Raw genomic sequence first — 16,950 nt, 5'->3', positions numbered from 1 at the left:
ACATAGTGAAATAAGGGCTAGGTGGGGAACTATGTAAAATGTAGGGTATGTGGGGAACTTTGTGAAATGTGGGGTAGGTGGGGGAACTTTTTAAAATGTGGGAAATGTTCAGAAAACTAAAGAAATGATTATTGACTTTAGGAAACATAAAGGCTATATTGCAGAAATTCAGATAAACAATCAAACCATAGAACAAGTACAAGAATATAAATATCCAGGAACAACCATCAACAACAAACTGAAATGGAGTGAACACTGTCAAAACATGGTCGTCTCCTTTCCATTTAGGACTAAAACAGAAAGATTTAAAAACTCCTTTATCCCACTTTCGGTCAGAGTGTTACAAGATCAGCTGTCGTCATCGAGAAGTACATAGAAGTCAAATTCATAAAGCGCTGGTTGTGAATGTGTGAGTGTTTCATGTGTGAATGATGTTCGAATTTTCATCTATACTGTTATTGTATAGTAGTTATGCTGATGTTGTCAATTGTAGTCAAACTGAATTTCCATTTGATTGGATCAATAAAATTATCTTATCTGATCTTAAAGGTGGGGGAACTTTGTGAAATAAGAGGTACATGAGTGGCATTGTGAAATGTGAGTTAGGTAGGAAACTTAGTGAAATGTGGGGTAGGTGGGAAACTGTTAAATATGGGATGTGAGAAGCTTACTGAAATGTAGGTTAGGTATGAATAGAAGCTTATACACAGACTACAGACTCTTAATGAGAAACATTGTTGTTCTCAGCTGGAGAACTAGATACTAAAAAGTCATTGTACTACAATGAATGGAATGAAATGTCACTAATGAGTGACAATATGTTCCTTGTTTGAATGTGATGCGGATCTGAAAGAAAACACTAAAACTCAAGCCAAGCTTTAATGACTTTGAACACAATGATTTGTAAAAATAAGCACAATTTTTTTTTTCAAGTACAGCCCAGTTTTTTTTGCCAGAGGACTACTTGAGTAGTTGTTTTTCCTGCTCTATTAGCGTACACATCTTAGTGACGCAATACAATACAAGTATATGTATTGAAAGAGATGATAATTTTGATTGAACCACACCACAAGCCCCTCTTTTAGCTTCCACTTTTCATTTCTTATTTCATTGAGCCATGTCCGTGAGTTAGATTTTAAGTTTAAAAGTAAAAAAAAAGTATAAAAAAGTAACAACTATAACAATGAGTCTCTTAGTTATTGAAACAAGATAGAGACACTGGTAAGGAAGTAATAAGTTCCTGAAACATTTTTGTTTAAGTATTTATTCCTTAGTTAACAGGTGAAAATGAAATGCTTGAGGTTTAAGAACTACCTTATATCTAGTTGGAGAGCTCTCACAAAGGCAGCAGAACACAAATTTGAGACCCAACGAAAAGCAATTGTTGAAGTTAGGCGCAGGAGATCAAAAGAAAACTTAAGTAAGCAACGGCTTTGTCTGCACGAGATGCAGAAAAATATACAGGTCGCAACTGGGTTTGATTATCATGTGAAACACTGCACTTATCATTAATCTTTGGAATCCAAGATATTGCCATTATTATTGTCTCTAGAAGATCTAGCGCTAATTCTAAATGTAATTCAGTTCGTTCCATAAACACATTTTATAAGATTAAATCATTATATTGGAAGAAGCACCTATTACTGTTTAATTTATTATGTTCAAACTAATTAATGTTTAAATTATAATTTTATCAACCAGATCCAGTACATTGATGGACTGTGGCATAATTAAGACAGAATTGATTGGGACAATATTTTTGTACTATATAGAGTTCACCAGCTCAAAGACTAATTAAACAACCATTTGCTATTTTTCAAAATTAAAATAAAGCTCTTTTTTTTTTTCTTTTTAGAAAAATGTATCCAACCTGTTGGTCTTGGAGAGTTTTAAACTTTGGAACTGTCATAGACTCAGAGCGTGCCGAGTCTCTCTTGGGATCACCTCGTTCAATGGGAGTGTATCTGGTGGACAAGCTGGTAGAATCAACTGAACTTGAGTCTGCTGACCTGGATGGATAGATAAAAAAAAAATGTTAATTTTGAGATATACAGCATTCAACTAAAAAAATCATTTCTAGTTCTAAACAAGGAAATTAAAAAAAAAAAAAATTAAATTGCTTAGTGTTATTTTGTTTGAAATATATAGAAAAACACAAATACTTTACAGATAAGTTACAGTTTATGTGTATGGCAATGAATTGAATTGTCTGGATTTTCCCAAATAAAAAGATTGCACTGACATAGTTAGAATTACAGGATAAAAAAAAAAAAGAAATAACCTTTTCTATATGCAAAGTATAAAACAAAATAAAGCCCTGCATGCTAATTATGCTAAGGGCTATGACTATACAAATTTAAAAACGGGCTTTGTAGTCAGAAAAAAAAAAGGTGTTAAAATAAAGTAACTAAAATATAAGTTGCCTGTAATAATTATTTTCTTCTCGTATCCTGTAGCTTCGGTTATCCTCATAGTTGCCTCCCATGTCAGTAGAGTAGCTGTTCTTGGAAACGGCTGGCCTCGACTCTGAGGGATCATAGCTGTGTTGGTAGCTTCTGTTCTCATAGTGACTGTATGCAGGAGAAGCTGGTTGGGCCCTAAGAGAGAAAACATTATAAACTACATATTAAATAACTGGGCTTATGTTTATCAGTCTGATCTTAATTAGCACAACTACTGTAAACCTTGTTATTTTTCTTTTATTTTACATGTTTCGGATGGTCCTTTAGGAATTTATATTATTATATCCTAGCTCAAAGCTCCCGCAAGACAGCAGGGGATGGTGGCTAATAGGGTTCAAACCAGGGAACACAGTCCAGAGTGCATACCACACAACCAGGCAGTTCTCTCATGTTATACTGAATATCATTAGACTTGGTAAACACAAAAAATATGTGATTTAGATCAGGAAGATGTACTTAAATAGAGGAAAATTAATTCATGTTTGACTATTTGAATGCCCCTTCCTAATCCACAGGCAGACCCTACTACCACTTCAGCCCAACATAACCAACACCCTGTATGGCAGTGTTGAACAACTGAAGAAAACTGCACACTTTTTTTCATTGGCACAGTCTGCAAAAGAGCTGACAGCTCAGCAGCAAAAAGCTGGCTAGAAGAAGAAGACTATTTCAATTGCTCATTACATTATATACTACTCTTTGGCAGTAAAATGTAAACATATCAAACAATAGGACTGTAATTACAATTTAATCTTTCAGCCAAAGTATTACATAGTACAAAGATACAGAAATCCACTCTCACTGGGTAGTCACAGCTTCACCATAACCTGATGTTTTAGCTAAACTCTTCTAAACACAACTTAAGTACATAAACTCAAAGTCAACTAGCGAGCCTTTAGTCGCAATACAGAAAACGAATTACCTGCTGGAAGAAGAGAAGGTGTAACGAAGATCTGAGCTTCTCAGGTGCCTGAAGTCCTCCTCATCACTCAGTTTATCATCAGCATTATTGCTGACATCGACTTCCTCCAGTCGCATTTCCTGGTTGTTATTATTTTTGTTGCCGAGTAGTTGTGGCTCCATCAGAGGGGCAAAGTTTTCAGATTTTTCCTCGCTGTCATCCAATGGAATCTGGCTAATTCTAAAAAAAAAATTATATACAATTACATTCATATTTTGTCCTAGAGCAGATGAGCTGTTGGGTTAATTGTTGTCAGTGCCACAGAGAAATAACTTGGTACCTTCACTGCCTTATACTGCAATAGTACCATGGAAAGTGTTTGTTACTTAAAAGGGCCTATATGAGATGAAATTATTTGAGACACTCAGAAAGTATCCAAAGTTTGTAGGGGTGTGGGATATATTCTAGTTTGTTTCAAATGTTTTAAATAAATAAAATTCGTTTAAGGATTCATGTCTTGTTTTTAGCTTGATTTCTGCAGGGAGGACAGGTAATATGAAGATATTTTACCTAGAAGGATTCTTGAAAACAAAATCAGCAACAAAACAATTTAAGGACACATTTTAATAGGAAGTAAAGTGGGTAAATGGCTCAAGTTAAAAAAGTGACACTCAAAAGTTGTAGTTTTGGTTGAGGTGTTTAATTTTATTCTTGTACAAACACCAAAGACAAGTCTAACTCTTTTAACAGTTTCACTTTAATTATGGGTAACTGACATTAGTTGGGGAAAGTAATAGTGGTTAGTTATTGTGCTGGCCACATGACACCCTTATGAACCATAGGCCACTGAATTAGATGAGCTTTACATCATCTGCCCTAAAGATCGCAAGGCTTGAAAGGGGGACTTCATGATGCCGGGGTAAAAACAAATAGTGATTTATATATAGTTTAAAATTGTAATTAAAGACAAAAACAAATAGTGATTTATATATAGTTTAAAATTGTGATTAAAGACAAACCTCTCAAGCTTGATCTCTGAGTTTAGTTTCTGTTCTTCTTCTGAAAAAAAAAATTGTAGAAAGTTAAAAATAAATACTTTCTTAAATATCTGTTTCAGAGACTAATTATCAAAATACAAAAAGGTAAAAAAGTTTATTTTTCTTAAGTTACTAAACTAAAATATAATTTGATATTACATCAACATCATATTGTATAAATAAAAAAAATAATCTTTTATTTCTACAGTGTAAGCTTAAGAACTTTAAAAAACAACTCAATTAAAACCATCAATTTGGTCAACATTAACTCAAAACAAAGCAAAGCAATGATAAAATGGTGAAAGTAAAGCAATACATTATCTGGGAATTAAAACAGAAAGAAATAGTGTGTGTTGGCTTTCTTCCTTATTCCCTTCATCATAATTTAAAAAAAAAAAAAAATATTTTTTTTAGAATAATAAATGCGTTTTTATGAGCAAAGAATTATTTTCTAATTTTGAAAATAAAAAAAAGTCCAACATACAGAAAGTTACACTACAACACGAAGGAAAGCAAAGTATAATACAATATATGGTGAGGATAAAAAAAAGGTAATAAAAAAACAAATTGGCAATGTACATATCAGATAATATAGACCAGTGATCAAATGTAAGCAGTACAATACTAACAAAATACATGCAACATGACAGATTTACACTCTATGGGTATACAAGCTTCATTTGGTGACAAAACCAGAACAATAAATAGAACAACTTACTATTCAAATCCAAATGTATAAATCCGTCACTTATATCACCAGACAGTGGATGACTTTCACTGTTCCTTTGTACAAGCCTGGATTCCGTCATCACAGAAATCCCTTCCTCTATGCTGACAACCCATGCCGTACTAGACTGCAGATTCATTTTGATGTCATCCTCCACGTTGTCCATAATGACAGCAACCCCATTTTCAGTGATGTAAACCTCTTGGTCACTCCCAGGGACCATTTCCTGTGGAGATTCAGGTGAATCACTGCGTTGGGTGTGAAAAGAAAGTCCGTCCCCGTTGAATGCAAGCTCTTTCAAGGTCATTTCCGGTGTAGACCTTGGCGATGCATTGTCATCTATGCCATACACTCGTCTATTTGGATCAGAGTCTTTGAAGATTGTGTCATTGTGATAGGGTACATTGCCCACAGTCCTTACAAATATCTGAGAATGGGATGAGCTGGCATTACTATCACTGGTGGAGTTAAGTGACCTATCAATAGTTTGCTCACTGACCTCTGCTTTGGGTCTAGTGTCACAGATGACCTGTTCACCAGTTTCTAATATAATACACTCTTCAACCCCTGGCTGTAGCTGTATCCAACAGAGCAGTCACAGGGAGGGGGAGGGGGAAGAAAACATTAAGTTAAGAATTATATGTTAATCAAATTACATCAGATATGGTAATATAAAGTGGATAAATACACCATATGTGAATATAATTCTATTTCCAAAGGTTTATGAAAAAAATTTTTGCTGAAACTTTTGTTTAAATCTTTTTTTTTTCATATAATTTTTTTCACAGTATTTTATTTTAATTGCCTTATCTTCTGATTTTGAAATTCACATTATAATGAAGCACCCTCTAAATAAATATTTACTTTTTTTCCCTACCTTTTCCATTTCCACCCATCACTTTCCCATTTCTTGCAATTAAATTAGCGTTGGTAAATCTGTAATTGAAGCAGACACCAAACAAAGAATTTACTAAAGTGAAAGCAGACCAACCTCTCTGCACACTTTATAATTCTGATAATTTAGAGGATAGTCTTTTGTGTCGAGCCTGGGTGGGCTGTCTCTACTGGCTCTTTGGGCATTTTGACCAGCATCCTCCATTGGGTTAGTAACACGATCTTCCATTTTCACATCACCTGTTAGTTATTAATTAATAGACATGACACACAACAGTTTATCTACAATGTCAGTCAGAACTAGAGGCTTTAAAGAATGGAGCATACATATCACATATATAAGACAGCGCTAGGGACCAAATAATATTTTTTTTAGAGAAAAACGTAAATTAAACATAATGAAATAAGAGACTGCACTGATTTGGGCATGAACCAGTGAACCTCTGATACAACAACTCATGGCAAGGTGGGGGCACGTAACCTATGGATGGCAAGTGTATGCTTGCGAATGCCAAAGATCAGAAAGATCTTCTCATGGAGATCTGGATATTTTAATGGTTTGTTCGCTTGGCACTGCATTGGAGTTGTCATACTTGAAGGTCACTGGTTCATGCCCTGGTCAGTGCAATCCCTAATTTCGTTCTATTTAACTCACCATTTTCTCATAAAAAATGTGGTCCTTAGTGCTGCCTTTATGCATGTACTATGTATGCATTGATCATTGTTTCAGCATTTAGCTTCACATTTGTATTGAAGTTTACAGTATAAAATACAAAGACACATAGAAAGTCTAACCATTGAAATAAGAATAACAATAATACAATGACTTAACACTTAATGGCATATGTCTCAAATAGCCTCTGACAACCAAGTTTAGCCTCTTCTTCTTCCTCGTTCTCATTATAATGTTGGAGCATTCAGATGACTAGACCAATACATGAGATGAACTGTGCAGTGGCTTCCTAACCAGGGAGCTCTTCATATAGTTTTCTTTCTATAGAGGTGTTTTGGGGCCAGTGTCTTGTTCAGGCCTCTTGGTAAAGAATGCAGTTTTGAAGGATATGGTCAGCATTCTCTAGTGACACTCCATATATGCAGATTTCACTAGTCGTTAAGCCTCAGACAACCAAGTTCAGCATCTGGCCTGCTCTGAAGAGCTTGGATATTAAGCCCTCACAGGCTTATTCAACTGACAGAAGGCAGATTCCTGGCGTCTCTAACACCAGAAGCTTCAGCCAGTTGGATCTCACTAGGCTAGTAAGGCAAATCTTTTAGAAGGGTACACACACTCTAATTGCAATTCTTTGCTAGCTTGTACTTCTATGACTTCAGGGGAAATTCATGAGTGATGCTCTTTAGACCTTGGGACTATTTACTATTGTATGTCCAAAAAAATTCAAGCAACTGAGTACAAAATATATTTTGGCATCATACTACTTTGAACCACATCAGCAGGGTGAAAGAAAGACCACGACACATGATCCATTTATTTAAGGTCCAGGAATAATCCATTAAGAGGAACTCTGGACAAAAGGTTTATCACTCAGGATTCCTGTGCTATTGTAACTGAAGCTTTAAAAATGAATCATGTGGCCAAGAGAATTTACAATGGGAGAAAAAATGTATGACATCAAAATAAACTATCAGAAAAGAGAGACAACTATAAATAAACAATAAAAGAAGTTATATACATTTCAAGACATGGTTCAACAATTGTTGAACTGGGGTTGTTAAAAAAAAAACAAAGAACTAGTTACAAACATTTTTTTTTCAAATCTCAAAATAAAATTGTATTAAAAAAAAAAGATGTATATAAACGATCATGGGGTCAGCTGCAGAAGTTTGTCTTCGCTATAAAAGGGCATTTCTAGATTATCTACTTGCGTACCTACATGAAATCTATTTAAACTTTTTCACACAAAGTTTCCAAATGCTGGGACCACTGAATGTTCAGTCATTTTGCTAGAAGTCGGCCAGCAAAACCTTGATCTGTTCATTGATATACAATGCATTATTTTCAGTGGGGAAATACAGTTCATTTGTGTTTCCTTGGGCTCACAAAATTGTGAACTAGTCATAATCTAGTCTACAGTTACACTACACCAAGCATGTATTTGTTAATCACTGCAAATAGATTTTGTGTTCCTTGGCTCCTTGCTACATTAAAGTTTATACTGCTGTGTACTTTCTCCTTCACTTTGTTAATTACAGATAAATGCATTGCTACAGTTTTTAATGACATAATAAAAGAATAGTGTTAAAAAAGTTTAGAATACATATATTACTATTTCTAATGAATTATTTCAACTCGAGTTTTAAAATATCAAGCCCACTAAAGGGAATGTTTTAATAGAAGGTAGATCTCCAAAGCTTGTAAGACTTCATTTAGACTAACAAATCATGAAACATATCATATAATGAAAAAACAATATGTAATGATGATGAATATATAAAGATGGAGTCTATTGAGGACAGAAATTGAATATAGATATCAAAGCAAATGCCCTGCACCTGAATCATTTTAACTCATGGGCTTGAAAGCTAAATCAACCTCTAAATAAATATTTGACATAAGATGAAAAAAGTAAAGCCTGCAGATTACTCACTAACATGCAATATTATTTTCCTTAGAATTTAGTGGTTCACTTTTTTTTTTTTCAACACAGAAGAAGACAAAAAAAAAACAACAACAACATTTGCCTCTTGTGCACATCTGCAGTAAGAGGACTATACTTCATGACTAAGAAACATGATAAGAACAGAGACAAACTATGAATAGGTCTTATAATGAAAAAGTCATTAAGAAGATTTTAAGAAGTAATATGGATTTCAAAATCAAAGAAGAAAGTTCATTAATAGCAGGCTTAGTACACTGAGACAGTAACAAGTTACAAGCTAATGACTTTAACGAAACAAACCTTCAGCAACTCCACTGTCAGCAGCATCCTTTAAGCCTTGAGGAGTTTCACATGTTGTTTCCCTGTGCACAGATGACTCCTCCTCTCCCCCACCACCATCATCCCTGTTCAAATCCTGATGCCCCTCCTCATCTGTCTCGAGATCCACAAAGTCCAAAGCTGGAAAGTGGCCACGCCCTTCAGTTTCCTTAGAGTCGCCTGTGCCAAAGAAGGCATCGAGCTCTGTATCAGTAGATACAGGAGCCATGCCAAGGTTAGTGTCTGGTGTCTCATGTTGACCCGAAGATGACTTTTCTGGCTCTTCATGTGACAACATAACAGAAACTTCTGAACTTTCTTTCATATGTTCCTCTTCTGCATAAAATGTAATAAATATATTTTAGCATTTCATTATTAAGTCAAGATATGTTACAAAAGCTGCAGGTGAAAACAAAAAGTATTTTAAAATTATTTTTCTACAAATATGGATCCAAATAGAAAAAAGACTTATAAAATCCTCTGCCTCTTTAATGATTCAATTTTTTAGATTACTCATCCAGGGAAAAGATTCTAATCCCCAATTATAGAGAGATGTGTTTGATTCTATATCCCAATTATAGAGAGATGTGTTTGATTCTAGATCCCGATTATAGAGAGATGTGTTTGATCCTAGCTCCCAATTATAAATGGATGTGTTTGATTCTAGTTTCCAATTATAGAGAGATGTTTGATTCTATCTTTCAATTATAGAGGGATGTGTTTGATCTTAGCTCCCAATAATAGAGAGATGTGTTCCTTTATTCCAGAGAATAGTGGTTGTAATTATGAAGAGCACAGATAAAACCTATTTAGCTATTTGTAGTCAAGTGATTATTGGCTGCCTAACCATGTGGACCGTATGGGCTTTAGACTGTCTTCAGTGTAGTCCATAATTTGAGCTTTCCAGCAATCATCTTCAGCAATGTGCTAGAGGTTTGGATTATGACATAATAACCTTCATTTCTGTAGTAGCCGCTGAAACTCTAACTTACAAATAAAAGTCTAAACAGAACTAACATGTCCCTGTTATGGGTTAAGGAAAAGTGTTCAACACTTTGTGTTCAGGATATTACAAGATTTCTATTTAATCCTGCTTATAAATTATAAATATAATTTTGTTTGTTTTGTTTTCCATTGCCCAAATTTATCTCATATTGACTAAGTTAATAGATAGTAATGCATTGCGTAAGGCCCAAAAATGGAAAAAATAATATTACAGAATAGTGATGCTGGAAAGGTATGCAGGGAAAGGACAATATAAATACTGTTCTCCTAACAACCATTTTTACTTTAAATTGATTAAAAATAGAAACATTATATAATGAACAAGAAACTTTAAGTTTGTAGACAACATGGCAAAAAGTTTTTAGTTATAAATGTTCTTCTCAGGCAACAAAGCAGGTACTTTTGGCAATCCTTAAGTCTTAAAAGTAATTTTGTATAGATCTACATAGGACCACTGCTATTTTCACCATATAAAAAGTGGAATATGAAAATGGGTTCAAGTAAAAAAAAACAAAAAAAAAACATGGATGGACATTGTTCTGAAAGCATAACCCATCATTAGCTCACCATCTCAAAAAATGATGACTTAAAGATACCCAGAATAGGAACACCTTAGTGTAAAGTAAAGTTCCCCTATCAGACCTTGCGATCTATAGGACAGATGATGTAAAGATCATCAGTTTCTGTGGCTGACAGTTAACTAGGATGTTATGTGGCCAACACAACTACCAACCGCCTTTACTTTTCCCAAACTAATGTCAGGTACCATTAGAGCTCTGAGGTGTATTAAATTTCTTGAAATTCAAAATCCCAGTCTACACAGAGATTCAAACTCGGAACCCCCCCCCCCCCCCAGCTCGGAAGCCGAGCACTTAACAACTCAGCTATCAAGCCTCTTAGTGTCTTATATAGGAAATACAAATAGATTTGACATGATCAAAGGCATAAAAAAAAAAACATGGTAATAAATAGCCCTGCTTATAAGTTCACATTATGTCCTTCCTACCATTATCTTCAACAGGTGCCAAGAAAGTTTCAGTGGTGACTAGTGTTACATTGCCTTCCATGCCATTGACTGCAGTGTCCTTAATATCAGCCTCTTTAATTTCAATCATTGGATTGTGGTTCACATCTTTGGAAGGAAATTTAATTTCCTGTTCATCAAGAATAGCATGCACAATTTCAACAGCAACTATAGTATCACTCTCACCAGGATCAGAATCATCTTTAACATTTTCCTGCACTTTGGCTTCATTTTCACTGAGATCCTTACTATCACTATTTGTTAGATGATTTCCTTCCTCTGGCAAACCAGCCTCTTGGTCTTCATCAGCAATATGATACACTTGGACATTCTGCGAATCCATTTCACCTAAAAGTAGAGATGTTATATAATTATTTTCATTATAATCTAGATTTATTTTTAAAAATTTTAAATCTAGTTTTGTCTTGGTATCTAGATGGCTCTGTGAGAAATTTAGCAAGCATAAATCTAGAATCTAATCCAACCAACTGGAGTTTAGTTCTTGTCTAGTAGTAGAGTTACAGAGTGGGAGTCTTCAAGTCTTCAACTTAGAGTACTAGAATACTAGATTTAGTATGATCTTCTAGATATAGTACTAGATCCAGATATCTAGATAGTATCTAAAATAATCTAATCTTATAATTTATAAACCTCTTTCAAAGCAGAAGATAATGACATTTTATTACATCATATGCTAGCAGCTAGTGCATGCTAATTTAAAGTAGAGACTCTGCTAGATCTAAGTAATTGGTTTTCTGGATGATTCAAGCAACCCATTCCATGCTCTAATGAGACTTCTAATGATGTCAAGTCACTAATGGCAATGGTAGGCCTAATAAGGAAGAAGGAGCACTTATCATGACTTATGACACTTATGTGGATGTTTCCTAGCGAATGGAATAAGAAATAGCCTTAGGCTTTGTCATAGTAATAGTTTGTCTATTTGAATATTTTATTAGATCTAGGTTGATTTTTAACTTTATTCTTTATGGTTTAGTCTTATAATTATAAGTGTTGTAATATGTAGATTTTATACTAGGTCTAGATCTATTAAATTTAGATCTAGAATCTAGATTCTAGATCTATTTATTTATTGCTACTTAGTCTTTACTTAAATTTTATTAAATTAGTTTTAGTCTTCTGACCTGGAGTATCGTATAATCTTATATTATACAGACGTTACTCAAAAAAGATGATTATGTCCTATGTGTCATGCATCTAATCTAGTCATGCTGCATGCATGTTAACCAATGACTTAAATTCTACCAAGTCACTGGTTTTCCTGGCTAGCTCAGGCAACCCATTCCATGCTCTAATAGCACTAGGGAAGAAGGAGTATTTGTACAAATTTGTCCTAGCATATGGGACAAGGAATGTGCCTTTATCTTTGTGTCTTTCAGAGTATTTTATTAAATTTTGTTTTTGTATTTGAAGATTATGGTTCAGTGTTTTATGTATTATTGCTACTTTACTTTTGAGCCTTCTGTCCTGAAGGCTTTCTAAATTTAGTGATTTTACTAAAGGTGTTACTCTAGTCAAATGTGAATATTCGTTTGTTATGAATCGCACTGCTCTATTTTGTGTCTGTTCTAGTTTCTTAATGTTTTCTTGAGTTGAGGGGTCCCAAACAGAGGATGCATATTCTATTATTGGCCTAACCAAGGTTAAATAACATTTTAGTTTTATGTTCTTATTTGATTTATAGAAATTTCTTTTAATAAATCCTAATGCTTTGTTTGATTTTTTTGTAGTTTCATCAATATGTGGATTCCATGACAGTTTTTCATTTATTATAACACCTAGGTATTTTGCGTTTTTAGTCTGTGTTACTGGTTTGCCATGAATAAGATAAGTGGAATTAATTTGTTTTAGTTTTTTTGTTACTCTTAACAACTGACATTTTTCTGGGTGGAAAGACATGCTCCAATTTGATTCCCATTTCTGTAATTCATCTAATTCTCTTTGTAAAATATCTGTGTCTTGTGTTGTTTTTATTGTTCTATATATTATGCAATCGTCTGCAAATAATCTGACTTTTGTTCCTGAAGTAATGCAATTTGGTAAATCATTTATGTAAATTAAAAATAGTAGTGGACCCAAGACTGTTCCTTGAGGTACACCTGAGTTTACTGTTATCGGTGTTGATTTCGAGCCATTTATTATTACAGTTTGTTCTCTCCCTATCAGAAAGTCTTTAATCCACTGATGCAGTGGACCATTAATGCCGAAATATTTTAATTTTTTAAGCAAACTATGGTGGTGAACTTTGTCAAAAGCCTTAGAAAAATCTAGTAAGATAGCATCTATTTGTTCATTATTATCTAAACCTTTTGAAAAATCATCAATTAGTCCTATTAGTTGTGTTTCACATGATCTATATTTCCTAAAGCCATGTTGGTATGGTGTGAGGACATTATGTTTGTCAAAGTGATTTATGATGTTGCTACATATTATGTGTTCTAGGATTTTACATGTGATGCTGGTAAGTGATACTGGTCTGTAGTTTCCTGGGTCAGATTTTTCTCCTTTTTTAAATAGGGGGGTGACATTAGCTTCTTTCCAGTCCTTTGGTACTCTGCCCTGGTTAAGTGAAGCCTGAAAGAGTATTTTGAACACTGGGGCTAGCTCATTACTTAGTTCTTTGAGTAATCTAGCTGGAATACCATCAGGTCCAGAAGCTTTATTTGGTTTGGTGTTGGCTAATAGTTTTTGAATTCCATTTTCTTGTACTACTATATCTTCTATGTTGTCTACTTGGTTCAAATTCAGTAATATGTCTTTGTCTCCTGGGGCTGAGAATGCTGATGCAAAGTATTTGTTTAGGATGTTTGCTTTAGTTTCATTATCATTATGTATTATGTTATGTTCATCTTTTAATGGCGCTACGCCTGTTGTTTCCATTTTCTTATATTTAATGTATGACTATAGGTTTTTGTTGTTATCTTTAGATATTACATTGTTTATGTATTCACTCTGCAGCTGTCTGCTTACTTTTTGGGTTAAGTGTTTAATTTTTATATACTTTTTGTAAACTCTTTCTGCATTAGTTTCTTCAAATTTTCTATATAGGTTTTCCTTCTGTTTACAAAGCTTCTTTAGTCTATTATTAAACCAGCATTTATTTATTTTGTTTGATGTGTATTTAGTTGGTATATGATTTTCTATAATGCTTTTAAGATGGTTTTTAATTAAATTCCAGAGGTCATCGACTGGTTGGTTAATGTCTTTTTCTAATAAGAATGTTTGTTGAAAGTTTAATGCAGCCTGGTGTAGTTGTGTTAGGTTACATTTATTCCAGAGTAAGATTTTTCTTTTGGGTTTTGTATTGGCTACTGCTTTTATCTGACTGTGTATTTTTATGATCTCATGGTCTGTGTGATGTTGCTAGTTCAGGCTGTCTTGAAGTCAACTATGGATGACTGTTGGATTTCAACCAAATTACTCTGAAAGCGTTTGAGTATAGATGTTCGGGTGTATTCCGTGTAGTTGAACAACAATACAGACAGGAACAATTAACATCTGTTTTTAACTAGTGAAGAGATGTAGTCAACGATGATGAACAATTGTACATAGATTTATTCTGATAAAAGGCCACAGTAGAAGTCTCTGTCACTAAACACGTCGTTACCCTGGAGTGTTCTATCGCTAACTGATTTTCCGGTCTCTAACCCAACATATCCCAAACGTCACTAGTCCCGTTCAATATGCGTCTTCTATGGTGCGTCGCTAAATAACTAACCTATATAAATAAGGTGTCTAACATCTGATAGACCAGGGATAATATCATAATCAACTACTAATCCAGGTCTGTTGGTTAAGAAGAGATCTAATGTGTTGTTTAATCTAGTTGGCTTTTTAATGATTTGATCTAAACTTAGGTTGTGTAAAGTTTCTATGAAAAGCTCATTTATGTTTTTTAGGTTTTGGTGTTTATCTATGGTTAGTGTTTTCCAATTTATATCAGGTAGGTTGAAATCACCCATAATCCAAAAAACTGCATTTTTATTTGTCTCTTTAAGTGTAGTAATCTGATTACATAGTTCCTGCATGTATTCTAAACTAGAATTTGGTGGTCTGTAAATGCTGCCTATTATTAGGAATGTTGAGGTGGTATTAATTTTACAAAATGTTGATTCTATATTTTTTGAGTTAGGTAAGGTAATTTCTTCTGCTATAAGAGTGTTTTTTATTGCTAAAAGAACTCCTCCATGATTATCAGCCCTATCTTTTCTAAAAATTTCATAATTACTATTGAAAATTTCTGCATTATAAATTTCAGGATGTAGCCAAGTTTCTGTGCCTGCAATTATGTCTGGTTTCTCACATTCTAATAAAATTTCTAAGTCTGCTGTTTTGTTCCTAATGCTTTGAAAATTTATTACTAAGGTTTTAAGGTATTTTGGTGTTACTTCTTTAGTAGGTTTGTTTAGTGAGGCTGTTGTATTAATTTTAGTAGATTTAGGTTTAACAGGAGTGGATCTGGCTAGTGGTTGGTGAGTTTGGTTTGGGATGGTGTTTAGGATGTTGTATGGGTTAGAAGTGTCTGCATCAAAGGAATCAAACAGTCCTGATGTAAACTGAGGTAACCCACACAGTACACAGTGCCATGATGCATCTTTGTTACCTAAGGCATAATACACAGGTGTATTCATATGGAGACATGATGCCTTGACTCATTGATTATTGATATCTAATTAAAATTCTACAATACATATATCTAGATATCTAGATCTAGAGACTATAACTATACTAGATCTACTATAGTTCTATAGATTATAGATTTATAATAATAATACTAAATAATAGACTTAAAGTTAAATAGATTAATTTATAAGTATGACTCAGTCCAGTACAAGTATAATATATAAGCATAAAAAAAAAATATTATTATTTTATACTATAGTCTCTATAGATTTAAATCTATTTATAATTTGTATTAATTTCAATATTTCTAGATCTAGCATTTGAATTCACTTGCTTCGACTTGTAATTTCAATTCGAAAAAAATCCTTTTATAACTTTTATATAATCAAAACTAATGCTCTGATGATTAAAAAAAAATGGTCAGTAAATTATAAAAATACTTTGCTCTTGTAACTTACAAGTTACTTTTACTACTTTTAGTTTACTTTACTAGTCTTTACTATTAAATTTAAAATTATTATTATTGTTAATAGATCTAAATTCTAATTGTTACAGTTATTAATATTAGTCTAACTCTAACTCTAACTTGTGTGTTGTCTAAGCCCGGCTTAGTCTTAGTCTAATTACTAAATTATATCTAGATCTAGTTACATTCTACTCATGTCATGGTGATTCTAGTTACATTCTAGTAATCTAAGTAATTTACTCCAATTTACTTAGACTTAGTACTCTTAGTCTAGTCTTAGTAACTTAGTTAGATTCTTACTTAGTCACTTTCACTTAGTCTTAGGCTAAGCCTAAAGTCTAAAGGTAAGCTTCAAAATATATTAGATATATTCTTTTAGAAAAATTAAAACTAAGCAATCAACGTCACCCTTTTGTTATAATTTATTTTGCATTGACTGCTAGATCTAGATAAGTATTGGTATCGACTGTAGTAAGTTAAGTAATGCGTTTCTACGCTATCACTGTAATCTATCCTCATTACTAGTGTATACAATGTTTGATCGTTTACCGGAAAAAATGCCGAGTTTACCTCAAATTGCTGGATAAGTTGTTAGATCTAGATCTGGATCTTGAGAATTAAGAAAAAAAAAAAGAGAAAAAAGAAATAAATGTAAAATAAATAGAAAATTTTAACATAATTATAGATATAGTCTAGATATAGTCTAGATTTTAAAGAATATTGTTAAAAAAAATATCTAGTTTTTTTTTTTATCTTATTGAGAAACATATTTATACAAATATTTAAATCACACCACAAATCACACTTGTGCCTTTAATGTTATTACTTTTTTAAAATCCAGACCAACATTGACA

The 16,950-nt window shown here is 33.3% G+C and overlaps 1 protein-coding gene across 4 annotated transcripts in view; it reads right to left on the bottom strand.

Moving 5' to 3' along the window:
• LOC106052172 (M-phase phosphoprotein 9-like) overlaps nucleotides 1–16,629 on the bottom strand; it is a 31,691-nt gene extending 15,062 nt beyond the window's left edge. The window contains exons 1-9 of one of the 4 annotated variants that reach the window (XM_056006457.1): nucleotides 16,505–16,629; nucleotides 10,969–11,334; nucleotides 8,940–9,293; nucleotides 6,119–6,261; nucleotides 5,119–5,704; nucleotides 4,383–4,422; nucleotides 3,385–3,603; nucleotides 2,424–2,597; nucleotides 1,871–2,009 (exon numbers count right to left, since the gene is read on the bottom strand). In XM_056006457.1, coding sequence (XP_055862432.1) covers nucleotides 1,871–2,009; nucleotides 2,424–2,597; nucleotides 3,385–3,603; nucleotides 4,383–4,422; nucleotides 5,119–5,704; nucleotides 6,119–6,261; nucleotides 8,940–9,293; nucleotides 10,969–11,329 — 2,016 coding nt within the window. In that variant the 5' untranslated portion in view covers nucleotides 11,330–11,334; nucleotides 16,505–16,629. Of the gene's footprint in view, nucleotides 1–1,870; nucleotides 2,010–2,423; nucleotides 2,598–3,384; nucleotides 3,604–4,382; nucleotides 4,423–5,118; nucleotides 5,705–6,118; nucleotides 6,262–8,939; nucleotides 9,294–10,968; nucleotides 11,335–16,504 lie in introns of those variants that run through there. The other 3 variants (XM_056006458.1, XM_056006459.1, XM_056006461.1) reach the window with 3 other exon arrangements.
• Between the last annotated feature and the right edge of the window lie 321 nt (nucleotides 16,630–16,950).

Source organism: Biomphalaria glabrata, chromosome 12 (assembly GCF_947242115.1).
Source record: "Biomphalaria glabrata chromosome 12, xgBioGlab47.1, whole genome shotgun sequence".
In the NCBI taxonomy this organism is placed as follows: Eukaryota; Metazoa; Mollusca; class Gastropoda; family Planorbidae; genus Biomphalaria; species Biomphalaria glabrata.
This window is presented reverse-complemented; position numbering and strand designations above follow the sequence as displayed.